This window comes from Poeciliopsis prolifica, unplaced genomic scaffold (assembly GCF_027474105.1).
Source record: "Poeciliopsis prolifica strain line A6 unplaced genomic scaffold, Auburn_PproV2 SCAFFOLD003, whole genome shotgun sequence".
NCBI classification, from domain to species: domain Eukaryota; kingdom Metazoa; phylum Chordata; class Actinopteri; order Cyprinodontiformes; family Poeciliidae; genus Poeciliopsis; species Poeciliopsis prolifica.
In genome coordinates this window covers 13,933,415-13,960,849 of record NW_026562378.1, presented here as the reverse complement: position 1 = coordinate 13,960,849, position 27,435 = coordinate 13,933,415, and the positions used below count along the sequence as shown (strand labels likewise).

The window sequence follows — 27,435 nt, the reverse complement described above, 5'->3', positions numbered from 1 at the left end:
TTTAAAAGAAACTGCAGATCAATGAATCTGCAGGTCAAGCAAAACCTGTCAAGACTTGACAAGGAGGGACTTAATCAACCAGGGAGCCAAAACCCAGACTCTGGAGGAGCCACACTGAGTCACAACTCAGGTGGGAAAATCTGTCTACAGGACATCGTAAACAGTCAACATCGTAAATAAGTCTTCAGTAACCATTCCTTGCACAGGTCATAATAAGACAATACCATTTCTACATTTTAGTTTCTGATAAAGCACATTTTTGTTTCTATCAGAAGCAATAAAACTATTAAAATTTTTTTTAAAAATAGATTCTTGAAACATATATAGCTATGTGTAATTCAGGGGTACTCAAACTGTTCAAGACCAAGATCTACTTTTTTTCTCTCACCAGCCAGCTGAGATCTACCTCATGACACGAAGACATAAAAATTGTAACTTAAATCCTATTGACTCATTTTCTATATGAATATACATCAGTTATATCAGAAATGATAAAGTGATAGAAAACCGAATGCGGTCTCTTCCTCAGTGAGATTCTGACACTGGGAGCAGGTTACTGCTTTCAGTCAGAAGCTGTAAGCTGCAGGCCTGCAGGTGTCAATCAGTTATGGTAGATCTGAACTTTGGTTTGATGACGTCAATCTGAGAAACTGCAGACTGATAGGAGGAACCAAAGAGCTCTGCAAAGGTAAAGGCAAATCTTCTGAATTTGGGATATAATTAATTTAATTTCACATAATTATCGCAGTAGACGCCACTTGTTTGTCAAACCTTAATCAAATATATTTGTCCTTGTGACGTTTACTGCAAACGAAGGAAGCAATTCGCCCAAGTCTGCCGTTTATTGATCGTTCAGAAACGCCAGCGGCTGTGATGAACCACAGCAAAGGTAAACAACAATAAAATAACCCGAACAGGTGATCAACTCAGAACCTGTCGCACCTTTCAACTCTCTTTCTCTCTTTACCGTTAAAAACCAGTTGGCGTGGCAACCGCCTGCGCCCCTCAAGCCGAGCAGAGATTACGTTAAAAACATTTGCGTTACGACATCAGGTTTCCAGGCTTGATATTCAGTTATCGATTATTAATGAGCCTCTCATGAACACAGAGGTAGTTTTTAGCTGATTTAAACTCCTGCTCTGCTAGTCAGTCGGTCTTTGAGTCGCTTTTTTTTATTTGTTAATGGATCTGGAACGCAACATAATATTTACTGAGAATATTAATTTTAACACGTTTTGTTGATTTTTTTTTATTGTTCTTTAATGAAGCTACAAACGTTTTGGATCTTAGTGAATATTTTAATAAGCCTGTCAGAAGAGGAAGTTCTGGTTTCAGCGTCCTGGCCGCACCTGCTGCCGAGATCCACTCAAAACCTTCCCGCGATCCACGTATTGATCACCCCTGGTGTAGGCTAATGTATAATCTGAATTGAACATGCCCTTCATTTCAAAATATATATCTACTTTTGTAATACCGCAGATGTAACGCTAGATGTCAGTAAAACCCCGCCCGAAATCATCCAGCAAAGTTCCCAATGAGTAATCCACGCTTTGTCCGGCCTCTAAAACATTACGTTAGCATCTTATTTGTGGACCATGTCTGAAAGTATCCTATAAAAAATGCCGTCAGGAAGTTGTCACTTCTGAAAGCAGCACACAGCTTTCTGAGAACCGCCGCCCCGCGTTGTGTTGGAGGGCTGGCTCAATCAACAACTGCCATCTCCCATCTTCCTCAAAGCAGCGGGGCATTTTAGAAGGAGACCAGCCGAGACTTTGTGCCCGAACCCACGGAGACCCACTGAGCGAAGCCCATGACCGACGTTTTCTGTCAGGATACAGAGATACGGCATGGCTACTGACAGCATAGCAATGAACGGAGATGCTGACCGAAGCGACGAGGCGGAGGTAAGGCACCCTGTTGTTGCAGGGCAGTAAATATCTCCATGTTCAATTCAGCCAATGTTCTGTTCCGTGAATCATTAAAAAAATACAAAACGGGATGTTGGTCGTTTTACAGATAAAAATGTGACTTTGGGAGAGGTTTCTCCTCATCCTTCGTCAGTCCGGTCAAGCTTGATGCTATAGAGAAATGAAAACAAGATTAATTTAAAGTATTTTGAGTAGGAAACAAAATTTAGAGTTTAGAATGTCAAAGCAGCAATTGTACGCGTTTTCGATTTTTTTCGTAGTCATGTTTCAGGGTGGTTTAACTTCCTTTCTCTGCTCTGTTGAGGATCAAATTACACTTAATGACAGATGAGACGGGCCACTGTGTCTGCAGTGCGCAGTCACCACTCTGAGAGGGATCAGGTGGGTTAAACAGTGATCCAACCAACTTAACCCCCATCCACTGACCCAAATCTGGAAAAATGTGACTTTTCAACAAAACATCTTTGTTATGAAAGAATGTAAACTTATCCTGACTTTGGACTCCGTGTTACCTTTTTGTAAATGGTCTTTATTTATAAAGTAAGTTTGATCAAAAAGCTTATTTGTATATATATATATATACTTCTTTGAAACTTTACTTTATAGTTTCATAGTTTCTTTTAAGCTCAACTTCTTTCCCTTTTTTCATTTCTACTATAAAATGTCTGAAACAAGTTTCATGCACATTTTTCTTCTGGTAAGTATTTCCTACTAATCCTTCCAGACCTTCCAGTCCACTGAGCTTAAACATTAGCATTTGCTAATGTTTGACTAATATTGTAGCAAAGTTTTCTCCAGTTGGTTTTAAATATTTAATTGGAGGGTGAAGAAAACAGAAACTAGAAGGGAAAACCTGAAAAGGAGGTTTAATTAAAATATAGAAAAAAGGCCACAACGATGTGATTGACATTAATGTGGGATTAATTCTGGAAACCGAAGCAGCCAACATTTAAATGCAGATGCAGAGTATTTCACATGAAATAAAACATGCCCCATAAAATCCAACTAAAATAGCTCCATTGTGCTAAACTGATGTAACCATAATTGCAGCAGGGGAATTATTATCCGTTTATAGCATTTTGGCCTTTCATACTCTGCGAAAAATGTAAGGTCACAGATGACTAAAAGCTTTTTTGTTTTCCATTATAAAGGGGTGTTTTCTTCTCATGATGAGTTCGTGAGAAGAAATAAGTTTCTAATAATGATAAGTGTGATCCGACAGGACGGTAATTCCAGACAGATGAGGGAGTACAGATGGAAAAAGAGTGGAGACGGTTCTCACTGATACCTGAATGTGGTGAATTTCAGCAGTGAAAGCAGCAGTAAATAACGAGTTTCACATTTTGTAGGTCAGCACTTGCCAAAAAAGCACATTTATAAGACGATCTTGTAAAACAAAAAAGAAAAAAATATTTAAGTCTGAGTTGGGGACTGAAGTGGAAAAATTCTTTAAAAACTTGTTTTTATGGACGTGTCTGTTTTATGTCCTTCACCAATATAGGTGTAAGTGGTTTTCTAAGGACACAGTGCATGTGTATTTGAAAGGTCAGATGACGTAGGTGGTAACCGCAGTTGTTTTTTTATTTTTTATTACTGACAGAAGTAAACCCACTGGTACTTTCTTTTCTAACATGTATATGTATGTGTACGTGTATCAGAACAGGATGTGGTTTTAACTGAAGTGTATGAGATTTGTATGCAGCTGTACATTGTGGCTCTGCTCTTCTCTGCTGGTCTAGCTTCAGTGACAGAGATTCAGGCCTTCAAAATGAAACATTATTATTATTTTAAACTTTTATTCCACATCTTATTGTTGTAATGTTTATTTTGTTCTTCCTATGTGTCCCTTTCCTAACTTCTTTCTTTCTAGCTGTACTTCTTCCTTTCTTCCTTCCTTCCTTTTTTTGTTTATTTCTTTCTTTGATTTCCAGTTCTACTTTCTTTTTCCGGTTCCATACTTAAAGCCTGACCACTGTGTGTATCTACCATAAAGTTATAGTAAGTATTTTATGTTTTAAAATGAAGATAAAGGACTGAGAACTTAAAAATGTACAGTTCTTACATAAAAACAGAAGTCAGCCCAGACATGAATAGCAATTATAATTTGCTTATGTTCTCTAATGTCAGGTTTGGACCCTCTTTGTGGGTCCTGAAACACACAAGACATCCCTCTCGTACAATAATAACATTATGGTTGAAAGGACATTGAGCAGTCACATTGCCAGTGTTTACTTAATGAATGTTTGCACTCTGAGACCCAATCAGAAGTCTCTGTAACGGTTAGTCTGCAGGCTGGAAGTTGAAATCCTGATTAACTACTGCTTTTTAGAATATTTAGGCTAATGAAGCCAATCAGAATCTCTGAAGTATTAATAAAAACTTTGTGCTTGATAGTGGGAAAGCCTGCATGTGTACTGGTAACCTTTCAGAAGGAAAGAGTGATTATATCTGGTGGCAGGTTGTGGCCCTCATTACAACCTTTATTGGTTTACCACAGAAGCATCTTTTTTTTCTTCTTCTGTGGGCTGACATAGTTGTTACAGCTGCAGAAAGAGGAATAGAGGTAAACCTCAGACGTTCAGAGGGTGATGTTGCCAATCTGGGTACAACGAGGACAGTGTTAGGTAACTAAATGTTGCTCCACCCAAATAAAAACTGAACTGACGCTACTGAAATACAGCATTATATCAGGGGTGTTTATGAAGTGTTTGATATGTGCTTATTCATCTGTATCTGAGGTATCAAGCCTTTCAAATAAAGTACATCCATGACCTCTTCAGTGACCTCCCATAGCTTTGTTTGACCTGTTACTGAGCCATGTTTATGACCTTCTCAGTGCTGCTTTTCAGCAAAAGAGATGTTTCACTTCTGTTAAGTTGTTCTGCTGCAAACAAAACTTCAGGAAGTGTCCGATTCAGATTTTTTTTCTTTACAGTTACACCCATCGACCTTGTTCATTTTCTTTTCTCTCTAAAGAGTTTGATTTAATTTACAAAAAAACAAAACAAACCTAAAGTCTTGATAATCACATGTTTGCATCTACACTCACATAGAAACAACCTACATTTCTATGTGTTGTGAGAAGTTAACTAACTTTGTGCTCAGACACACTTCTTCCTCTGGCCAGTTATGTTTCCTCATGAAAAAAAAGAAGATCAGTAATTTTTGGATGAAAGTAAATTTCCAGTATGATGTAAAATTTTCCAGATAAAATAACTTCTTAAGCATCAATTTTTCACAAGTAGGAGTAAAAGTGAAACCTTAGCAATGCGTTAAGGGTAAAGTCCAACATTTCTTAAGGGCTCATCTAGAGCAAGGTTGAACTGAAATCTGCACAGATAACTAATCAGTTTGTATTCATGTTGAAAATCATTTGCTAATAAAATGGGAAAAGAATTATGGAAGCCCAAATCTGATGTCAGGGTTTGCGTTCGTTTTCAGGTCATTCGTCGGGAAAACAGCATCACATGGCGGCGGCGGCGCGGACCCCTTAACATGAACCATTATGCTAACAAGAAGAGCGCAGCAGAGAGCATGCTGGATGTGGCTCTGCTGATGGCAAACGCCTCGCAGCTGAAGGCCGTTCTCGAGCACGGACCGAGCTTCACCTTCTACGTTCCCCTCATCACTCTCCTCAGCATCTCTCTCATCTTACAGATAGTGGTGGGAGTTATGCTCATCTTTATCGGTAAGCTGGAGATTTTTGTTGTTTGTTTTCATTTAATCAAGTTGTCATTAGATATATTTCTCTTTATCAATTGAAGAGGTTTATAACATACATGGCTCTGAAAATGTATGTGCCGCTATACATTTTTTGCTTTTCCTTTCAACAAACATTTTAATGTCAGACAAAGTTAGCTTGATTAAAGCTAAAAAGACAGTTTTCCGAGGACGGATCGCTTAAAGTCACAGCATCTCAATTAAATCCAAGTCTGAACTTTGACTAGGTCACTCCAACACTTCATGGTGTTTTTTTAAGCAATTCAGAGGGTGACATGCCTATGTGATTTGGGAAACCATCATGCTCTACAACCCAAGTCTGCTAGCACTTAAGGTCACAAACTGAAGCCCAGACCCTGTCTGTCCTTTAGGATTTATGTTTCTATCAATTACAGCAACTTCTCCAGGTTCAAAAGAAGCAAATCATCCCCAAACCATCACGCCACCACTATTGACTATTGAAGTGAACTGATTTGGAAACTGAATTTTACATTTATTCTAGTTAACATCTAAAATCAAAAAACTGTTTTAAGAACTAAATGATATGATGAAGAAAATTAAAAGTACAACAGAAAAAAAATGTGTAGCAACAAAGAGAGGTTTATCCTCAAACCTAAAAACACAAAAAATCTTAAACAACAAATTAAAAATTGTGGAATAAATGTAATCAGTAAATGAAAGATTGCTTGGAACATATGTTTTTATTAACAACTTAATAAGGAATTTGGGTTGAAATAGAGATAACCTGAGCGGTTATGTCCAGAGAATTAAGCTAAGTAAATATAGTTTACCACCAGGCATGAGCCAGTAGGAAATTCTTACATTTTGACTAAAAATATCACAGTTTGAATGTTTCACATTATTCCCACAAAATGTGTATAAATGCTTTTATTTGAAAAAGAGAAGCAAAAATTATTCTTAATTCTAAATGTTGGTCAGTCCTGAAATTAAATGTATTAATTGCTACAGCAGTTAAGTTAAAAAAGTTATCCATTGCTATTTTTGACTGCAATACATAAATTAAAGCAAATATACAGAAGAGACACCTGCTAAACTTTGCAGTTGTTTCCAAGAACTTAATACATAATTTACCTTTTAGCTCTTTTGTTCTTTAGAGTATGAATCATAGGACAACGTGTTGATATGAGCGGGTTAATTGGTAAGGCTGTCTGCTCCTGTATACAGCCTCATAAACATGCTCCTAAGCATTGATTTTATGTAATATTTTCAAGTTTGTGTGACACTGAAGTTTAGATTTAAATTTGCTATAAGTCATAGTCATCAAAATAACAAGAAAGGAAGCAATGACATGTTACACTCAATTTTTTATGATTATAAAATAATGTAAGTTTAACTTTCTGAAGTCACAATAAGTTTTTGAGCAGTACATACAGAGCCGGTTTTATTTAGTTAATGTTATGACTGATCTTATTATTCACAAATACCACTGTGTAAATTAATCGATTTCCTTGTTTTAAAGTGAATATTTTTGGCTTGACCAAGCAGTAGAATCAGAAGTGGAAAGTTTTAGTGACTCTGGCCGGTTGTGAACCCACCATGGCCTCTTTCCTTATCTTATCCCTAGAGGAAAAAAAAAATACGATGTTGGGGGAGAGGAAGTGTGTATGGAAACCTAACAGGAAGTGGTCGCCTTCACTGTGAGCTGGTTTGAAAGAATTCTGTTTACTATTGGCTGCATGTAATCACAGGAGACCTGGAGCAGTAAAAGGGAAGTGGAAACACAGGCTCATCCTCTGCTTAAAACGGATCCACATGTTGGATTCCCAGACTAATGCGGCATATCATCAGTCAGATAGTTACTCTCTATTGGCAGAGCTGTCAGATGGTGTTAATGTCCCTTCATGAATGACTACTTCAAAGGTATGAAAGGAAACTGCGTGTCATTGGGTGCTGCCCCCTAGTGGGAAAATGTAGTTTCTCCAGCTCAGTATAAGGAAAATGTTATGCTTATTTATTTATTTATTTTTTTCAGTTAAGTGGAATCTGAACGATGAAAGAATGCATCACAAGCTGGACATCTTGGAAAGCTGTGTCATGGCCTTCATCTTTGTCATCGTGGTGGTCAACGTCTTCATCACAGCCTTCGGCGTCCAGCAACCCCACTCAAAAGATTCACCGCCTTCTTGACGTGCTCGTTGCTCATCAAGACATTATGATATTTTATTACTTTTTACAAATTAAAAGGCCATTCTGTATAATTGGTTGCTATTGTCTGACTGTCTGTGTTTTGAACAAAAATGAAAAACTTTCTCATCAGTTACTGGTGCAAAATAACGAAAAACACCAAGCACAAAAGACTGTATAAGACACAATCATTGTGACCATTTCCTGTCATGTAAAAATATTTTTCATATCTGTTGTTGTCTGTATGCATGACTGCTGCTGCTTATTATTGACGGATAACCTCAACAAAATTAAAGTAAAATTATTCAAGAAGGCTAAATGCAGCACCGGAGCTTAACTGAAGGAGAGATGTGTTGTTTACAGTTTGAATTTCTTGAATAATGATCTTTATGTGCTTTTTGAAGTGCTATGCAGAATGCAATATTTTTGACTGTCTTCCATACATTAGGTAAACTTTTCAGTGTCAAATCAGTGGAAGAGGCCTGTGAGTACAACCTCCGGTTGAGGAAACAATGTCCTGCCTTTTATTTGTTTTTAAGTACTCGTTTTATCTCTTTTAACAGGTATTGCAGACATAAAGTAATATATTTGTTATTTAGTTTTTGAAGAGAATCTCAAGATCCTACACTTACTGATTGGGAACCTGGTTAAAAAAATAATTTGAGTTTATTTACATCGTTGTGCGGTTGCTTTGACTAAATGTTTTATTTACTTTTTTTAAACAAACAAAAAAACAAGAATATTTTACAGCTTTAAGTACTTCTATACACTGTGACTGCTCATGTTCTATATTTTTAAATAAAACTAGAAAAGTTTTATTTTCTCTCCATTGCTTTTATTTATAAAACAAATCAGAGCTTGTACAAATGATAGTACTTGCAAAAGTAAGGCATTTCTCCAGTAGACACATCAGTGAATACACAAGATAAAATTTAGCATTTTTCTTAAAGAAAATATTATGTCAAAATTGAGGCCACTCTCGAGCATTAGTTTTCAAAGACCCTCTCAATGGCTTTAATTTATTTAAAAAAAAAAGAACCAAACCATGTAAATAGATAACATGATTGTAATTCATTTCTGCATCCTTAAATGTTTTGCAGTGTGACCTATTTCACACAAAAATATATCACATATATCTATAGGTTAGGAAAATGTTGCATGAATAGCAGTAATCCACCTCTTAAATCAGGCTTGAATAATACAGGAAGGGTTTGGAGCTTCATTATAAGCACAACTACAGTTTCCCTTGAGAGCTATATCACAGTGGACCAACAGGAAAAGTAAAAAATTTCCACTCTGTCTGTGAAACAAAGACAAGGGAAATCAGACAAGGGCACTTCCTTTCTACAGTTACACATTGCATACAGGAAACATGATTCTACCCTTTTGAATATGGATGTTTTAAATAAGCAGAGAAAATTCTATCTGGTGACAAAAGAATAAAAAAAACTTGGTTAGAGATGCCACGAAGTAGGTGGCAATGCCTTAACCGTATATGTGTTGCTGGCCACAAGGGCCAATTCCATCCTTGTCAAGGGGAGTGCTAACCTTCTCTCCTTTCATACAACACACTGACTACCGGGTTTCCCGTCACTATATGTAGACCGACCTCCACCGTCAGTTTCACTGACGGTTCCGTTTACCGGGATGAGACGATTGTAAAGTTGTATTAGTTTATAGAAAGATTCAAACAAAATCAAGATAATTAACAACACATTTCATAATTTTATTTATTTATTTTTATCATTTTTTTCTAGTAACAACTATAACCATAATGCACTGCGTTTGAAAGCGAGATATTATTGGCGGAGCGTATCACGTGATAACTATTCACGCTTTTACCACATTATTAGTTTAGTAAATACTTCTAGCAATATCTGGAGGTATTTAGATTTTCACGCTTTAATTTTTGTTTGCTTGAATATAAGAAACAATTTTTAAAGACTCTATGAAAATCAATACAAAGTTAATAACGTAGTTTCCTTCATGTCCACAAGATGGTAATGGCGGTACGGAAACAGGTTTGTGACCATCTGTTTCTACTTGGCTTTATGTTGTTCATAAAAGCTTTACTCCAATTTCAGCATTTCTTACATATGGTGCCTGGCAAAAGTATCCATGCTACTTGAACTATTCCACATCTTTTTCATGCTACGACCACAGACTTTTTTTTCTTTTCCACCTGTGTGTAATTTAATTTCTATGAACACAGCTGTCCTGTGAAGGTTTTACGGTATTGTTAGAGAACATTAATTAACAACCACAGTAAATTTGGTTAGAGATGCCAACCTACATATTTTTTGGCCAACATGCAAAATGTTACCACTATGTCACAACCAACATAGTGGTAGGAGGATACTTTTGTTCAGCAGAAACATGGAAGACGGGTGGAGTCGATGATAGATGGAACAAAAGTCTGGGAGATTGAGGATGAAAACTTGCAAAGGGATGCAAAAGACACTGATCAGAGGTTCATCTTGCAGCAGACACATAAACATACACTTGATAATTTATAGTAAGTCTTACACTTTTATCCCATCTCACACAACTTGAGAAACTTGGCAGAAAAGAATTAGAAAAATATTTCCATGTCTATGTGTGCAAAGCTGACAAAGATTAGATTTTCATTGGTAGAAAAAAGTTGAAAGTCATTATAAATATAATTATAAACTATATTGTTTTAGTCTGTCACACAGAATTCCAATAATATATATTAAAGTTTGTGGTTGTTCTAAAATATAATATTAAAATGTCGTCTCAATGGACTGTAAATTACATACAGAAATACATTGAGTATAGATTAAAACCAACAACCTAACCTAACATTTCATCAGCTAAAAAACAAACAAAACAATGCAGAGGTTGGTGCTTTTATATAAGAATTCATCATACCTTGATAGTTTTTAATTAGCATAAAATTAGCTAAATTTATGTATAAAAATAATTTACATAATTTTTTTGCACAGTATTACCCTGATGTGTATTAATCCCTAAATCACTTAGCAATATATAAAGTGTGACCTAAGTGTCAAATGTGTCTCCCCTTGTCATTCAGATCAGTAGCACAAATAATACATACTTTGCATAGTTCATAATGTGTACAAAATAAAAAAAAAAACAAATATTTTTTGCAGTGTCAGAAATTCTAACGCACCATGTATAGAGATGACCCTTATTACTTCATTATGTCCTCTTCGGCGTACCAAATAAGGACCTCTTGCGCTTTTCTCTTCAAACCGAGGGCGGCCAATCCAAGAGCCCGGCTGCCTCCCGAAACTTTCGCTTCTACAAGCAAAAAAATGCACTTTCTTAACATCAAATCAGTTGTATAACTGGTCATATTAAACATTTTAACTGAAAATAAAATTACCGCCATAATAATAGAGAAAAGCTATTCCCACAGCAAAGCCGAAACAGCCTAGGAAAAAGAGAGGACCTGCAAAGTGTACATAGAACACAGAGGTCAGTATTTGGTCAGGTTCTTTCCATGTTAGATAACATATTATATAAATAATACACTCATTACATTATTAAGAGTTGTTTTACTCTTAAGTTTCTTGACATCTTAAAACAAAGGCAGTAAAAAAAAAAATATATATATATATATATATATATATATATATATATATATATATATATATATATATATATATATATATATATCATTATAAATAAGTAAAATATTTATCAGTCTATAAAATAACTTTTCCAGAAACAAACAGCTTCAGACATTATATTATTCTTCAGAAAATTTTTAAAAAGGGCTGAAAGCCATCAGTATGTAGAATAGTAGGTCCTCATAATGTCACAAGGCATAAAGAAATAAAAATGACTTGGGTGATAAAATATGAAGTTATAAAATGTAGCTGCAGCAAATGCTTGTAAAGCGGAATCCTTGTGTCTCCCAACAACAGTGCTTACGCAAACTGAAAATGCTACCAACCGAAACACAGAAAGAAAACCTGCATAGGTGTCACATTACCTCTGTCGTTTAGAACGTTTCTCTGCGAGTAGATCTGTGGACTTGGGAGTGGATTCAAAGAATCTGGGATTTGGATGGAACAAAATATTAAAATGTCTCAACAAATATTTTTGAAACATCTAAATCACTAACTGACATATGACCACGATAAAATTGTTTTGACAAACCTCTGAGGCGTAGCCGTGTTGGCAAGCTGTAGTATACCTCCTCCACATGGAGGTGGAGCGCTCTGTAAAACTCCCTGCAGGCTTCATCGCCTTTCCCCTGGAGATGTGTAAGCAGCTCACCCAGGCGAACGCCTGTTGGTACGTCCAAATTTCTGAACTGATAAACAAATGCACATACTTTTTCTCAGTCATAATCAAACTGTAGTTTGTGGGCTTTTGTCATGTTTTAAATATCTGTCGAAGGCCTTAAAATAATCACTAAATACCAGTTTTACACAAGCGTATATTAGACATGGCACAGACTCACATTTCTTTACTCCCTCTTCTTCGAAATGGAAAACACAACATGCCATCAAGTGAAGCAGAACATGAAATGCCTGCATTAATTTAGTTAAAGGCCTTATCATGCCTATACCTACAGCCAGAGCAATACTTTTAAAAAAGTTTGAAACAACTTTATTGCCACCAGGCACAGTTAGCAGGATAGAGAAGTCAAATAAACCACTGAAGTGAGGCAAGGATTGGCATTTTGGGGTCTCCCAGTTGCAGTAACAACCAACTACTTTAAGGATTTTGTGCAAGCAGCCTGATGTGATTGAGGCAGTGAATGCAGCAGTGGCACTTACTCTCGTGGCCTCCTTGTCGGTGAGGATCTGCGGGTAGATTCTGTTGAGCTGCAGGATGAGTTTGTCCACCAGCTCTGTGTCCAGTCTCTGCTCAGCTCTGAGGAAGGCGGTGTCCTCCAACAGCTGCTCGCGAAAACTGTCTGTCACCAGCAGAGACACATAAAATAACCCTTCAGCTGTCAGATAGTGCACCCAGCGTTCAATGGGAAAAAATAAATAAAAGAGATTACATTTGATCATTTTCGAAAGCGTTTTTGTAGCGCGTAAAAGTTTCGTAGTGTATATGAAAACCTGCCGAATTAAATAAAAAGTTCATATGTCAGCTCCAATTATGTCAAATGGGCATTTAGATAACTTTTCAGAAACCAAAACATTGACAGCAAAACACTGACGCCGTCTTTGACCGAGCGAGACGACGATGCTGCTGGTGCGGTAATGGCCGCCATATGTACCGTGACGGACAGGGTACGACATTGCAGACGGGAAGATTCGTGGTAAAATTAACTTTTATTTCATTTTATTAGTCAAACAAAGGCACGAACCTCCCATTGTGGAACGAGTCCCCTTTCTGTCCTCTGTTTGGACACACCCTCTGACGTCATCACGTCGCTAAAGCTGGACCGAACGTCAACGTTCTCCAAAAAAGGGAGACCATTTTCAGCACAACAGCCAGATGGGGGAAACAGTTCTGTATGTTTCTGTAGGCATTTAGTTTTCAAATTAAGCGCATATTCATTTGTTTTTTTTTTGAGAAACCTAATCATAATTGTCAATAAATTTTAAATACATTTTAATTTAGCAGTACTTGACTTTCCTTCATCTTGGGATGGCTATTCGGTAAATATTTATATAAGTTTTTATTGTTTCATTATCTGATTCTATCAGTAGGACTTTTAAAGCAAACCAAGTAAAGTACAAACACTCCTTTGAAATACTCCACTTTTTCAGCTGGTCAGTTCTTAGCACTTGTTGATGTGTAGTATAAAGTCAGTGTAAATTTCAAAAAGCCTCTAGATTTTAATGATTTCATGATGGGGCAAAACAGACAATTGTCAAGTGGAAGACAACAAATGCATGCTTTTTTTATATTGCAATGTACATTTTTACATCCTGTTTGTGGAACCACATATTTTGGACAAGAGCTGCATCAGCTTCATTCATCTAGAGTCTGAAAGATGTTCATATTCTTTCCTTCAAAAAGGCTCAAGTATTATAAGATTTTCCATGGACTCTAAACTGGATTTAGGCCATTAGAACATATCTAGATCCAAACCATCATTTGTAAAGGTTTTTTTTTTTCTTGAATTGCCCTTATTATCGCTCTGTAGTTTCTCTGACAAAAAAAAGTGATCCCACAACCTAATACTGCCACTGCCATGTCTCACCTTTGGCATAGAATGCCTTGAGAAGGATTTCATACCCTTTGAACTTCATATTTTGTCACACTACAAACAACTGTGAATGCATTTTACATGTATTGAAAGCAATATACCAACACGAAGCAGTACAAAATTATAAAGTGAAGAGAAAATGATACAGAATTTAAAATTTCCTTCGACAACTAAATACACGATAGCTTTCACGGAAAATATATTTGATGAAATTACACCCAGGGACAGCATAAGATGGGATGAAATGCAAATTTACATAACACACATCAAATTTCTTTTTGGGGAAAACAAAATATTTATCGGTTTATAATATGAAGCACTAATAAAACAAACATTTTTGGTTGTAACAAAAGGAAAATAGATGATTAAACTTCAAAGGGCATGAATACTTTGGCTTGGCTGCATATCCACATTGTAGGAATGAACTTTAAAAGTCGCAGAAAATTTTCAGTACTAAAGTCTGAAATAAACACAAAAACTCCTCAGAGCTGTGAAAGTCAGGTTTATTTCTTCACCAGCTATAACTGGAGGTAGTAACAGAAGCCAACAAACAAACTTTGCTAGTACGTTTTTGTCTTAAACAAGAGCTCATTCATCATTACTTTGTAACCAGGCAGCTAAATCTGAACTCCCTCCTTTACCAAAACAATGAATCCTGTTATCTGAGTAGACACAAATAAATACAATTGCAGTCATAATAAAACATGTAAAAATTAATACTTTTAAAAAGCACAAACACTTATTTTTTATTCAGCCAGGATTGCAAATTGCACTTGTACAAACAAAACACACAATGGCACTGCACTTGATACTGTATGACCAAAATGCAAATACAAAAAGATGTATTAAAAAGTACTTAAAACCTCTTCTTGAATACAATTTGAATGAATACTAGCATGTTTTATTAACTTATAAATTTTTAAATAAATTTGCATTAAAATATTGTTCCTCAGTCATTATGAGTTTACTCATGGATAGGCAAAAAATGGCACAGCTTAATTTTTGCCACAATTCTGCCTGGCTGATTACGAAACCAAATCTACTCTCCACTCTGTCGCCCTACATTAAAGTTATAACAATACGTAACATTATTTCCTGAAAACGTATACCTGGTCAGCACATTGGTTGCTCCGTTACTGGCTTTGATTAAAAAAAAAAAAAAAAAAAACAGATCAAGATGAAAGAAAGCAGAGTTTGTGAAACTCATCTCTCATTCAAATTTGACCCATTAGGACAGATGGTTTTGTTTTCAAAAACTAATAATCTCCTACTGTCCTGCTAAAAATAAATTAGGTTACAGTATATTCAAAGAACTCAATGTTCGACCAGGGAGCAGGCAGGAAAGCATACATCTCAGTTAAAAATACTGAATAATACAAGCATAATTTAAAGAAGGAATCCGTTAGGAGGAATAAGTAATAAAAAGTGCTCAGTTGTGGTAACAGACAAACGTAATCAGCGAAGAATCCAACTCTGCCCTTCCTCTGGTTCAGCAATCAGTGGTGCATTTAGTTGGAAGACTGATGAAATCCAAAGGGACTGTGATAAAAACTACATTAAGTGTTATGGCACTCTTCTATAAAGTTCTTGGCAAATACTGGTGGTTGAGTTCTTGTCTTTGCACAGATATAACCTGGAGTGTGTCAAAAGTCACACTGACGGACTTTTTTTTTTTTTAAGGTCACTTGTCTTGACGGGTTTACTGCAATGAAAAAGAGAAAATGATCAGTGTTTCAGCTTCTACTAACATATGAAGTTTAAGAATAAAATGGACACTGGAGATATCTGATGCAAACAAATAGGAATGCGAGGAAATAACTGATTACATTACAAAACAAGAGTTACAAGAAGATTTAGGAAACGTATCACTGCATTTTGTAGAACTAGTGATTTCTGTGCAACTACAAGGCTTTCATTTAATATTGGGGATTTAGATTTACCCAAACATTTAGACAACAGTTCAATTTAGCCTGACTTAGTCTGAACATTTAAACTGAAATGGATCAGAACCTGAGTTAAAATAACTCGACTGTTCAGCGTTACTGAGCTAAATGTATTACTGAAAAGTTGCTCTACTTTATCCTTTTTCTTTTTAGAGCAGAAATTTGTCACGGAACATGCTGGGTAAGAAAATAATGTCAATATTTTAGAAATCTATGTAAATCTGTGAAAAAACAAAACACAGTAATGATATGCAAACGGATCATTTCAGTTGTTGATATAACATCCTAAATACAGTTTGCAATGTAAACTATATGTAATTGAAAAGCACCTAAAATAGCTAGTTATATTATAGTTCATATTTCAGTGATTTTTAGTTTTGGCTTTTTCTCTCACTTGATCTCACTGTACATTTGGCTCTTATTTTCAGCTTTAATTTTGTTTTTAACCCTCTTTAAATACATGAGATCAACAATGATTTGACCATTCTTTCCAATTACAGCCTACATTTCTAGCAGATTATATTTTAGAGATAATCTGGAATGGACTAAATGTTAGTCAGAAAATTAGAAGTTGTTTCAAGTATTATAAACTATATAAATGTACATTCAAAAAAAATATTGTTCCTCTGCCTTATAAGTAGATGCTGGATGTTTTCCTAATAAATAGACAAATATTCAAATCCAGCAGATGATTTATAATTGCAGAAAAATATTAGGAACCTGGTGTGTAGAAGTTTTAGCAACAACAAAAATGGTCAGGCTAAAGAAATAACATCTTAAACTCTGGAAATGTAAAAAGCATCTAATTTGCTGTGAGTCCTGCAGTTTACAATCTGACTTACATGGTGGCTGGAGGAAGCTCCCTTGCCCTTTGCTTTACCCTTTCCTCCCGCCGCTGTAGCACTGTTGCGGCGTGCCTGCTCGTGGTCGAACTCCAAGTCCTCGAGGCGCTGAGTTAAAGCCAGTTTCTGCTGAATAGCCATCCGTAACAGTGAGTTCAGCGTCTTCTTCTCGTCCTCGGCTGCAGCGAGCTGCCTCTGCATGTCGTCCAGCTGGGTCACATACTCATCGCATCTGAGAGAGAAGAAGAGGTTCAGAACAACGTAGGAGAGGGGATGAAAGGAAGATGGCCTGGATGCACATTTCTGCCTCTAGGGGGAGTAATGTGGCTGAAGTTTTATTCCCAAGACAACTTTTCCAGATGGAAGGATGGATTTCCTGCAAGCTGAGTCAGTGTTACATCAGACTGCTCCCACAATGCTTTGTGTCTCTATATCTAGAAAGATAAAATAATTATAAAGAAAAAGCTCTGACATTCAGATTTTCTTTAGTTATTTGAACTAGCAACATCAGCTAAATAAAAACTACCATACGTCATCTGCAGCTGCTTTTAAATTTAAAATGCTGACAATATATATGCATGCTGTTGGTAAGTCTTAAGATTTTCCTTCATGTTTGGGTTGAATAGAAAAAGTTACCGGTGCCACTTAAATTAGAATATCTAGAAGTTTATTCATTTATAAAAAGAAAACAAATTTTGTTAATTCTGGAGCCTCTTACACTCCAAATAAAAGGCAAAATTTACTTTAAAAAAGCAAGTCTTTCTTTTTCTCTTCACCGCAAGTCAGACTTAACATCGTTTTTGGTTCATGTGTGGATTAAAACAACGAATGCTACAGTTGTAGCTCATGTCCTGATTTGATTCACAATCAACTCAAAGGTACAGTTATTCCTGTTCCTTGTGCACCTTTTGCCACCCCCGTTTTTTCTTCCACTCAATTTCACATTAATGTACATATATAAAGCTCTCAGAAGACCATGTTTTTTAGCCAAATCTTTTTGTGGCCAACTTTCCTTCCAAGCAAGTCAGAAGTCTACCCCAAATATGTGTAGTCCAGAATATACCTTTCACTTTTCATAAACCTTCTTAAAATTCTAATTTGATGAAAAAGTGAATTTGGGGTTTTCATGCACGCGAAGCCTACGATTATTAACCTTAGCAGACCTACAGAAAACTGTTTCCATATACTACTAAATGTAATAAACCAATATCACAGTTTCAATTTCGGAATGAATTAATGACTTATTAGCTAATTAACTTTTCAATGATATTACCATCTATCTGAGGTACACTATTGTCAAAAGTAAAAGTTTGTCCAATTTGTTTTAGTCTGTTTATTCTTTCTTCTGCTAAAAAGTTGTAAGGATCTTATACCACTGTCTTTGGGTTGCTCAGAATAAAAGCCAGAACAGAAGTCACATTGTACCTTGTAGCAAACATGGCCCTAAGAGAGGAGAAAGTAGCTGCATCCTCCTTCAGAGCCTTGAGTTCATTCCGGAGCTTCATCATCGTCTCGGTAACCATGGCCTTCTCACTGTCGTATTTGCTCTTGAGGTTGGCCAGGGCAACTTCTGCTGTCTAAATGGATGTTTTACATTTGTATTAATTTCTTGCGATTCTGAAAACTGTAACAGACAATACAGATAGCAAATGTGAAATTCTCTTCTGACCTGTTTGTTGGCCTTGAGCACCGCTCTGAGAGTGGCAATTTGTTCCCTTTTGGTGCTGAGAAGCGACTTGAGTTTGAGAATCTCCTCCATGCAGGCCTCTTTGTCTTTGTCTGCCACGGCGCTCAGCTCCAGGTTGGCGAGCCTCTGACGGGACAGCTCTGTGGTCCGGTCCACCGCCTGCTGCAGGTGGCGGATCTGATCCCTGATGATTGCTACCAGGTTGTAGATGTTCATGGGTTCGGGACGATGCTCTGGAGCTGCAGCAGTCACCACAATGCTGCAGGACTCTGACTTCCCATTGCCGTTCTCACCCATCAGCCCGCTGGTGAGAAGAACAGTCTGCTGCTCCTTCCCTTCCTGCCCTCGTCTCATCAAGGCTTTGCCGTCTTTGTAGTAATCAAGCATGACCCGGTTGGGAGTCTCATTGTTGCACATGCACACGTGGTTGTAGAGATTGGCCAGCTCTTCGCTGAAAGCTATGAGCTCATCCTGGGCGACATTGAGGCTTCCGAGGGATTCTCCTGCAGCCGCCATGGCCAAACGGAGCTCCTTCTCCAGGCGGGACACCTCCGCTTTATCCGCTTGGTTAATCTTCTCCAAAGAGAACAACTTTGACCTGAGGTCTTGGACGTCGCTCTCCAACCGCGCTCGCTCATCTTCGTACTTGGTTCGACACTCCTCATACTGAGCCCTCAGCGTCTTCAGCTCCTGCCTCAGTTCTCCGGCTTCAGAAACGGCTACAGTGTACTTGCACTGCAGGATCTCCGGCCCGTTTATGTCCAGCTCGTAATAATCTCCGTCATCATGGCTGTCCCTATCTTTTTCGGTGTCAAGGGCAGACTGGCGTTCCTTGCTGGCCTGGAGTTTCCGCATGGCGCTTAGATTTTCAGTCAGCCTGTTGACGGTCTCCTTCTGCTCAGACACCGTGCCGTAGGCCTGCTCCAGCTGTTTCTGGCTCTCCTGCAGCGAGTTCATCAGGGCCATCTTCTCCCGTTCAACCTGATGCCCAAGCAAAATAAACCTCTTAAATGACAGTCACTTTTTCTCTTAATAAATATCTACTGAATCCTATATGAAAAATGTTTGCGTTACTAACCACTGGTTAGAATCCGCTCAGTCTCATAATAAAAACTTAATTCAGCCAAGATCTTTTTCAATTATGCTAGGGACAATGCCTGTCCTCTGGTTGATAAATAGAAACAAGTGGAGTCTGAGATATTACACTTAATGATATCTGAATCTGCAATTCACACACATCTGAATTTTTTTACTTATTCAGATGTGCTGTCCTGCGTAATACATTACTGTACAAATCTCATTTGTTTTACTGTTTAAAATTCCACATTTAATTAATTGCTTGTACTATAGCGTTTGTCATTGTTGAGATTATTAGTTTCTCAATACATTATCGAACTGTTCTGTTGCCCATCATTAAGGCAAAACTACAACCACAGATCAGTGCAGCACTAATTATAACTTGATAAGTTTAGAAGTGATAATTCTGGAGTGCTGAAAGAATCAGACACTGAGACTCTATATAATTACATTTCATTTTCATAACGTCTTAAAATTAATGGTAAAGTCCTGGCTTCATCCACACAATTAAACCACTTTAGCTGAAGATATTTAATAGGAATCCATGTTTAGCCAGTGGCCAATCAGAATCAAGCAATCGATAAAGGACTAGTCTAAACAATATTAATTTTTGATTAATTAAGCCAAAACACATGCGCTTAGGTAACATACTCCTTTCAGAAGTAATAAAATAACACTCAAAAGTGCATCTCAGCATCTCATACCTGGGAAAGCTGCTGCTTCAGCTTCTGTATCTCAGAGATGTTGAGCTCACTCAGCAGATCATCCACCAAGCTGGGAGCTGGCTTGAAGGCCTCTCCTTTCTTGTTCACCAGCGTTCTGTTGTCCTCGTCGCTGTCGCCCATCTTAGCCAGGCCGTTCTCGAAGCCTCTGATCAGATCGTCGTTGTCAGGTTCATGGATGGTGGAGGGATCCTCGTGGAGTTTTGGGTTATCGATGGAGATATTAAAGGAGCTGCTGTACACGGACCCCCCAATGGTCATGTAGTGGGAGAGCTCTTTGCGCAGCGTGGCCTTCTGCTCGCGCTCCGTTTTAATCGTTTCTAAAGCTTCTGTGAGCTGTCGCTCTGCGATTTCTCTCAGACGCATAGCATCCTCCAGCTGGCTTTGGACACACTGGGAGTCCTCCTCCAGCCGCCGGATCTCATGCTTAAGACCTTCGAACTCCACCTGCACACATTGTCAAATTATACATAATTTCACTTTGCTGAATGGGGTTTTCTGTAATTGTGCTGATAGTCAAAAGGAACTTCAGAGCACTCCAAAAACAACAGCAGCATTAAAGATTTTTAGATGAATACATGTAGAGGAGGAAAAACACACCAAGTAAACAATTGAGAACAGAGCCATTATAAGTTAATTTCTCTACATTTACCTATAGGGGAAATGCATTCAAATAAAAAACAATTGGAACAAAATTAGCAGAGTCAGGACTGTTTGCACTTTGCAATCAACACTTTCAAATATCCCTGCTCTAACATCTCACAAGGATAGAAAAAAAAAACATCTTTGAAGATTCCCATCATTTTTATTCTGTAAAATCCCTCCAGGTCGTCCGTTCATGCTTCCTCTCTTCAGCTCACTCCACAGGTTTTCAATAGGATTTATGTTTAGGGACTGAGATGGCATGGCAGAAATGTGGGTTTGTTGCCAGGCACGGCGTTTAGAGATACAAAGAAATGTGCAATATGTGGTTCAGCTAAAACTGTTTTCTCTTAATGCAGAATTTGTTTCCTTCACTGAACAAATACGCTAAAGTTAAAAGGTCTCTAAATTTTAAACCTCTTTGGCCAGGTTATGAACAATTTGTATAACTCTGCACATATTTTCATATATCATGAATTTTACCCCCTAACATTTGATGAAACCAGTTTATTTAGCAATATAAGACTATAAGCATCTACTTTATTTCTGTAGTAGCCGATGTGTGTGGGTCTGTCCTTGTCGCAAAACAGCAAAAGAATCATATTCTTCATGACCATCGTCCATTTTTTGGACTTTGCTCGTCTCACCTGGTTCTGACGCAGCACAGATACTTGTTTCTGCAGGGAGATGTTTTCCTCCTCCAGCTCAGTATAGTCCTGGAGAAGTCGAGCTTCCCGAACTTTATACTCTCTGATGTCGTCTCGAAGCTGAGTCCGCTGCACCTCTGCCACATCTGAATTCTGGACAGGAAAGATGTCAGAACAGGAATAACTTTACGTTTCTGCATCTTAACACTGGATGTACTTTAGTTATTGTGGGAACTATCAACTCATTCCAGGTCAGTGTGTAACACAGAGCACAGGTCAAGACTTAGACAGGAAATGACAGCAGGAAGACAATGTCCACTTAATAACTCAGGCTACAAAGAGACTTGTGAGGACATCCTCTGTTTTACTAACTATGGACCATTACATCATCTTTCCTGCTGGACAAATTCAGAACTGACCCCTTTCTTGTTTCAAACACTACTATCTCGCTAGGGGGGAATTACTGCCTTACAATACAAATAAATCAACCTTCAACAATTCGATCCCAAGAATTTGAACTCAAAATTCATGCATTTCTGTCAAACTCGTTTTATTTTGATTGTCAGAATATTGTCCAGGAATTATTCCTTAGGAGAGGAATAACTTTTCATTCACGGTGTGTCTTTTTCCTCACAGGAACCGGGAGTTGAAAAAAGGTTCTGTGAAAGAGGTTTTCTTCAATAGTGAAGCAGTACTTTTCAGATTGCCAGAGAACCTTTTTAGAGGCTTAAAATAGGATGGACTGTAGCAAACCCAAACAGACAGAACTGAGAAGTTATTTACCGACTAATCTAAAACACAAAACAAAACATTCTAATTGAAAAGTTTTAATGCATTGAGTTGCTCCATGTTCTCTTATTGAGATGGACAACAAGATGCAGCAGCTGATTGTGATAAAAGGAGATTTAATAAAAACCCATGCTTGAAACACTCCATTCTAAACTGCACTAAAAATAGGGAGCGGTTTACCTCTCTCATTTCGAGAGCAATGGCAGACAGGCGATCATTTTCTGCCTGAGCACTTGAGAGAGATGCTTTGGCCTGTCGGAGCTCATTCTGCAACTCCAGGACCTTCTGCTGGTACAGAGCTTCTTTACTGGCAGACTCCAGTATCAGCGACTCCTCCCTGCTTTCCCCATCTGCTGCCACCTTCCTGTGGATAGAATGAGCCTGTCCAAATGCCTAAAGACAGACAAACACAGAAAACATGAAAACAAGCCAACTTCATCAGGGATTAAAAAAAGAAAGCCATTTTAAGTTGCAGATTTAGTTGTACATTCAAAAAAAAAAAAAATTATTACTGAAAAATGAAAGTGTTTAAATTCATTGGTGCCAAGTAAACCAAAACAATCTTTTTCTGTTCTTTAAGGAACTTTTCACCCAATTTAGTGCAGCCCTTTTAATCCCATAATGTTTCAATTTAAATATTAAAATGCTGTGATTTATAATCAAATACTTTTCTGAGATCCGTGGACACACCCACAAATTTCTTTTTATCTATAGAGTTAGTAATACATATCCTCAATAAGTTCAATTAGTGCATGTGATACTGGTCGTTTACTCCAGTAACCATATTGATGATTCACAAGCAGTTGATGTTTTTAATTCAATGAAATGATCAAGTCTGCTGTTGAGTAGCTTTCCTGGGATTTTGAAAAATTATAAAAGGTAGAAAATTTGATCAGATCCACAAAGCTGCCACATGTTGTGATTTGAGGAACAAGCAGCGGTCTGATGTCATGATTGGTGCTGCTGAGGAGATGACTCCAGAACAGTCAAGAGTCATAAGACATGATGTTGGTGACTTATGAACAACTTAAACAACAATAAGCTGTTTAATTATCAGAGTGTGATGAGCCATGGAATAACCTAATGTGGATATAACTCAACTCAACAAAAGTTTACATCTCTCATTAAGACGCTCAGTAGAGAAAAAAACCTAAGATCCTCCTTTTGACTTGATATTGACCCCTCTTAGTAAGAATTTATCAAACATATTTGGTATCAATAATGTTTGCTCTGACCACTGTGACTAAGATCTAGAAAACATTTAAGCTTCTCACTGTAAGTAAAACGCCTCACAATGAGCAATTCCCAACGTGGTGAAGCGGGGTACGTTGGATGAGGTGGAGGACAGTAAAATAGAGCCATTACGCTGAATAATTCAGAGAGAGCAACATTCAGAAACTAGCAAGGTACAACAGCTAAAAAAAGCCAAAGTGGAAGTCCTTCAGGGAGCAGTTCCTCTACTGATAACATGGTTAGAAGCTCCAAGAACACTCAGAGGGGAAAACCCAACTTCTCTTTTTAAAAAAAAAGTGGTGGGATTTTTTTTCCCACAAGTTGAGATCTTAAATGCCATATGAACAAAGACATAAGATGTGTTAATGTCTTTTTCCTTTGGGTTCATAGCAAACACAAATATCTAATCTATCCAGTTAATGGGAACAAAGTAAAATTAATTATTTCCATTTCAGGAGCAAAAGTTTTATTTAGGTTGCTTCTGGCCAACATTTGCTGTCTTTGTACTGAGACACATTATATTTTAATGACTTTACCACCTTTATACCTTCTAAATCTTAAGTCGATTTCAACAAGTGTCACCAATTATATCACTGCCACAGAGAGCCTCGATGTACATTACTCAAATAATTAGCAAACACTAATTGTTGTCCAGGTAATTCATTGGTATATGCATATTATGTGCAGTGATAAGTTAAATAATAATGGAAATATTGTGCATCCTTACCCATCAGGCTATCAATTCCAGGCATGTACTGTTTGTATTTAATTTAATTCATAAACATAAGTCATATTTTAAGAACATTTAAACCTGTAAAATAATGATAACAATAATAACAATTATTATTGTCATTTCAACAATAATAAGTTGTATATCCCATAGGAAATATAAATAATTACATGCTACAAAAATTACTGTTGAATTTCTTAGGAAACAAAATGTGTTTTTTCTAGTTTAAAAACATTTTGCTACCATGACTGTAGTATCTCCAGCTGCTGTTTACTGTGATTGTATTTTAACCCTACAAGTGAGTTGTGCATGCAGGAAAAAACATTGAAGTTTGCAGTAGTTATGAGCTGGAAATGTTAATCTAAACGACCCTTTTTAGACAAGAAGAAAGAGGAAGAGGATAAAACCTGATTAGGAGATATTATCTCACCAAGGATTTACTTATCAGTGCTCAAAAGGAAATGTCTGCAGCATGTTTGTATTTTCAACCATCATCAGACTTTTCTTCAGGACTCGACCCAACAACAGAACAACAAACTAACTTCACAAATACGCTTGTCTCTCTTGAGTTTATTTGACTAGAGGGCTTTAGTTTTTTACATACCAAGGGCAAGTGTGAGCAAGAGACCAAGATGTTGCTTCTTTGCCTAGTTTTCTATAAAAAAACACTGTTTATTGTATACTTAGTGGGTCATAACCCACTAAGTATATTTATTTTATTTTTTTTTAATAACCACGATTAACACATGCGCAGAAGATTTAAGCCACTATGTGCGACATTAACCAGGTTAACGTGCCTCCGGGTCACAGATAAGGTTACCACTGACAGCCTGCCAGCACTTAAACACACCCGTCTGCGTGGCTCAGACCTCAGCTCACCTCCTTCAGCTGATCCAACTCTTGCCGGACCGTCTCGTATTCCGTCTCCATCTCATCGAATCGCTGCTTGAGCTGCTGCTTCTCCTCCAGGACGGCCAGCCCGTACTCCGCCGCCTGGATCTTTTCGTGAGTTGTCTCTCGCAGCTCGCGGGTCAGACGGTCCACCTCGACTCGGAGCCACTGCGGCCCAGCTTCGGTCACCAGCACCGCCTCGGGATAGTCCTGCTCCTCCGTAGACATCTTGCGAGAATCGCCGATTCGGACCGTGACGGGAACCCAGCCCTGACTTGGGCTTTTGCAGGAGCAGCTCAGGGGAAAAAAATACAAAAAAACTCGGAAAGCCGCAAATCACTGTCCTCTTTGTTTGAACCGCATTGTCGCGGTTTGAATGGCGTCTTGCTCCTTCTGGTTTTTACCCCCGGTCACAGACGTCGAAATGCGTTTAAATTAAATAGTTTTGTCATTCTCGATGACTTTCCTCAGTATCTTCATGAGGCAGTCTGAGGAAACTTCAGTTGAGATCATCGATTGGAAAAAGCTCTCCGCACAGCTTTCAAATCTACGTGACTGTAGAGGGAATTGTAGTTTTGAAGGAAATGCTAATGTCACATTGACTGTCTGGTTCAGCTGGAACGTTGACTTCAACTACCAGAGTGCATAGCGTGACTTCCAGAAGATACGTACTGACAACATAAGTTAATTCAAGGCTGCCATCTAGAGGTTTTACAATGAAACTACATCTATGTCCACGAAACAGGTAATGCGTTAATTTTATCTACAGTTTACAGGTCGAAAAAAAATATCTACTTTTAGCTCAGAGCTCAGAGTTATATTTCCTCAAAATGTAATCATAATTCATTTTAAGATACATTTTAATGGAAAGTTTAAAGGTAGAAAGGCGGCTCAGTCTTCCTTTGAATGTTGCACAGCGCCCCCATAAGGTGAGAAATATAGAAAAACTTTGACTTTTCAAGACTGCCATCTGCATAACTTGAGTTATTTTTCTATTGGTGAGATATGTTCAGGCTTATAAATCTGCAGTTAGACTTAAAATAAATAAAAAAATAAATAAATAAATAAAGGAGCTACAACAGAGCGCAAAGCCCTGTTTGCATGACTTAGTAATAACAATAGTTATAAGTGGACTAAGTTGACTGGTTGTGGCTTAGACCTAACAGTCTCTTACACAAATCAAAAATCTTTATTTTATTTATTTTTTTCAACAGAATGTATTCAGTTGTAATAAAACTTGAACAAAAAACATATTCTCTGCTATTTGATTTCTCTCTAAAGTCTTAATACAAAAAAATAAATAAATAAAATAAAACAGCGAAGTAAATGTGAAAGCAAAACAATCAGGAGAGGGACTTTCCTTTTGTCCAACCCATGTCTGGTGGTTGAACCGGCTTCAGGAAGTTGTCAAATAAATGTTGATTGTCTTGCTGTTGTTATACCTGCTTGGAGAGCTCTCCCAGCTACAGCTGAGTTTACATGGTATGTATGTACACCTGTTCTCAAAGATTTTTGCTGTGATCTTTAACCTGTGCTAATGCTAAACTACTTTCAGTGTCTTTATCTACATTTTAGTATTTTATTGCTTTATACTTTGGTCTTCTGCTGCACTGTAAAAAGTTTTTCTTGTTAGTAAATTGTGTTATTGTTTCATCTTTTCAGGAAAATGAAGGAAATCCTATTAACAACTTTTACAAACACTGTACGTATACTTGAGTAATTTGTAATTACAATAACTAGTTGTGGCATACAATTTCCTGAGTCAAATTGTGTTTTTATTTGATGTATATTTTGACTCTGACTAATTATTCTTACTATTTTCAGACAAATATTACCATTTTTATTCGGTCTGCTTTGGTCTGGGATGTGGCATGGCACTCTATAGACCATATCATTGTAAGTTTGTTCTGTATCCAAGTTCTTAAAAGCTAATTACTTATGTTCTATAGCTACTTCTGTAAAATTTCAGTTTTTCTTTCTTTTTCCTTTGCAGCAGTTTTAGTGCCTTCAGTTCTAGGTGTGTTTTTCACCATAGCATTTGAGATTTTAGGAATAACTTTAGGTAAGCTAACTTGTTTTATTATTATACGCTGACATTTTATAACTTTAAATATGGCTGCTGTCATTCCTTAATCTTTTTGATTTATCAGTTCCCATTTCTTCATTGGTTTACAAGCATAAATTTGCTTGATTATGTCACCAATGGCATTTTTCTTCTTAGACCTTCCAGCCCATACTAAGAGCTGCAAAGGGCTTCCATATCACAAAAGAGG

The 27,435-nt window shown here is 37.3% G+C and overlaps 3 protein-coding genes and 1 non-coding gene across 9 annotated transcripts; 1 reads left to right on the top strand and 3 right to left on the bottom strand.

The window, feature by feature from the left end:
• The first annotated feature begins 635 nt into the window (after positions 1 to 635).
• On the top strand, positions 636 to 8,616 carry ninj1 (ninjurin 1). 6 transcript variants are annotated; one of them, XM_055027149.1, is made up of 5 exons: positions 636 to 688; positions 817 to 889; positions 1,741 to 1,904; positions 5,370 to 5,616; positions 7,642 to 8,616. In XM_055027149.1, exons 3-5 carry the CDS (start codon positions 1,848 to 1,850, stop codon positions 7,794 to 7,796), a joined length of 459 nt encoding a protein of 152 aa, XP_054883124.1. In that variant the 5' UTR covers positions 636 to 688; positions 817 to 889; positions 1,741 to 1,847; the 3' UTR covers positions 7,797 to 8,616. The 6 variants fall into 6 exon arrangements, with proteins under 6 accessions (XP_054883124.1, XP_054883125.1, XP_054883123.1 ...); XM_055027150.1 differs by having other exon boundaries at positions 1,738 to 1,904; XM_055027148.1 differs by having other exon boundaries at positions 817 to 1,904.
• A 619-nt stretch (positions 8,617 to 9,235) lies between these two features.
• On the bottom strand, positions 9,236 to 9,363 carry LOC129358562 (U6atac minor spliceosomal RNA). Its single transcript, XR_008605818.1, has one exon. It is a non-coding gene; the product is annotated as a U6atac minor spliceosomal RNA (small nuclear RNA).
• A 595-nt stretch (positions 9,364 to 9,958) lies between these two features.
• card19 (caspase recruitment domain family, member 19) lies at positions 9,959 to 13,159 on the bottom strand. The gene is made up of 6 exons (XM_055027147.1): positions 13,111 to 13,159; positions 12,569 to 12,708; positions 11,943 to 12,099; positions 11,776 to 11,838; positions 11,164 to 11,229; positions 9,959 to 11,078 (listed from the first exon to the last, which is right to left on the bottom strand). Exons 1-6 carry the CDS (start codon positions 13,115 to 13,117, stop codon positions 10,969 to 10,971), a joined length of 543 nt encoding a protein of 180 aa, XP_054883122.1. The 5' UTR covers positions 13,118 to 13,159; the 3' UTR covers positions 9,959 to 10,968.
• A 1,282-nt stretch (positions 13,160 to 14,441) lies between these two features.
• Positions 14,442 to 25,400, bottom strand: LOC129354949 (protein bicaudal D homolog 2-like). Its single transcript, XM_055024514.1, has 8 exons — positions 25,151 to 25,400; positions 22,489 to 22,701; positions 21,520 to 21,672; positions 20,213 to 20,677; positions 18,414 to 19,412; positions 18,170 to 18,321; positions 16,745 to 16,976; positions 14,442 to 15,661 (listed from the first exon to the last, which is right to left on the bottom strand). The coding sequence occupies exons 1-8, from the start codon at positions 25,388 to 25,390 to the stop codon at positions 15,659 to 15,661; spliced, it is 2,457 nt and encodes an 818-aa protein (XP_054880489.1). The 5' UTR covers positions 25,391 to 25,400; the 3' UTR covers positions 14,442 to 15,658.
• Between the last annotated feature and the right edge of the window lie 2,035 nt (positions 25,401 to 27,435).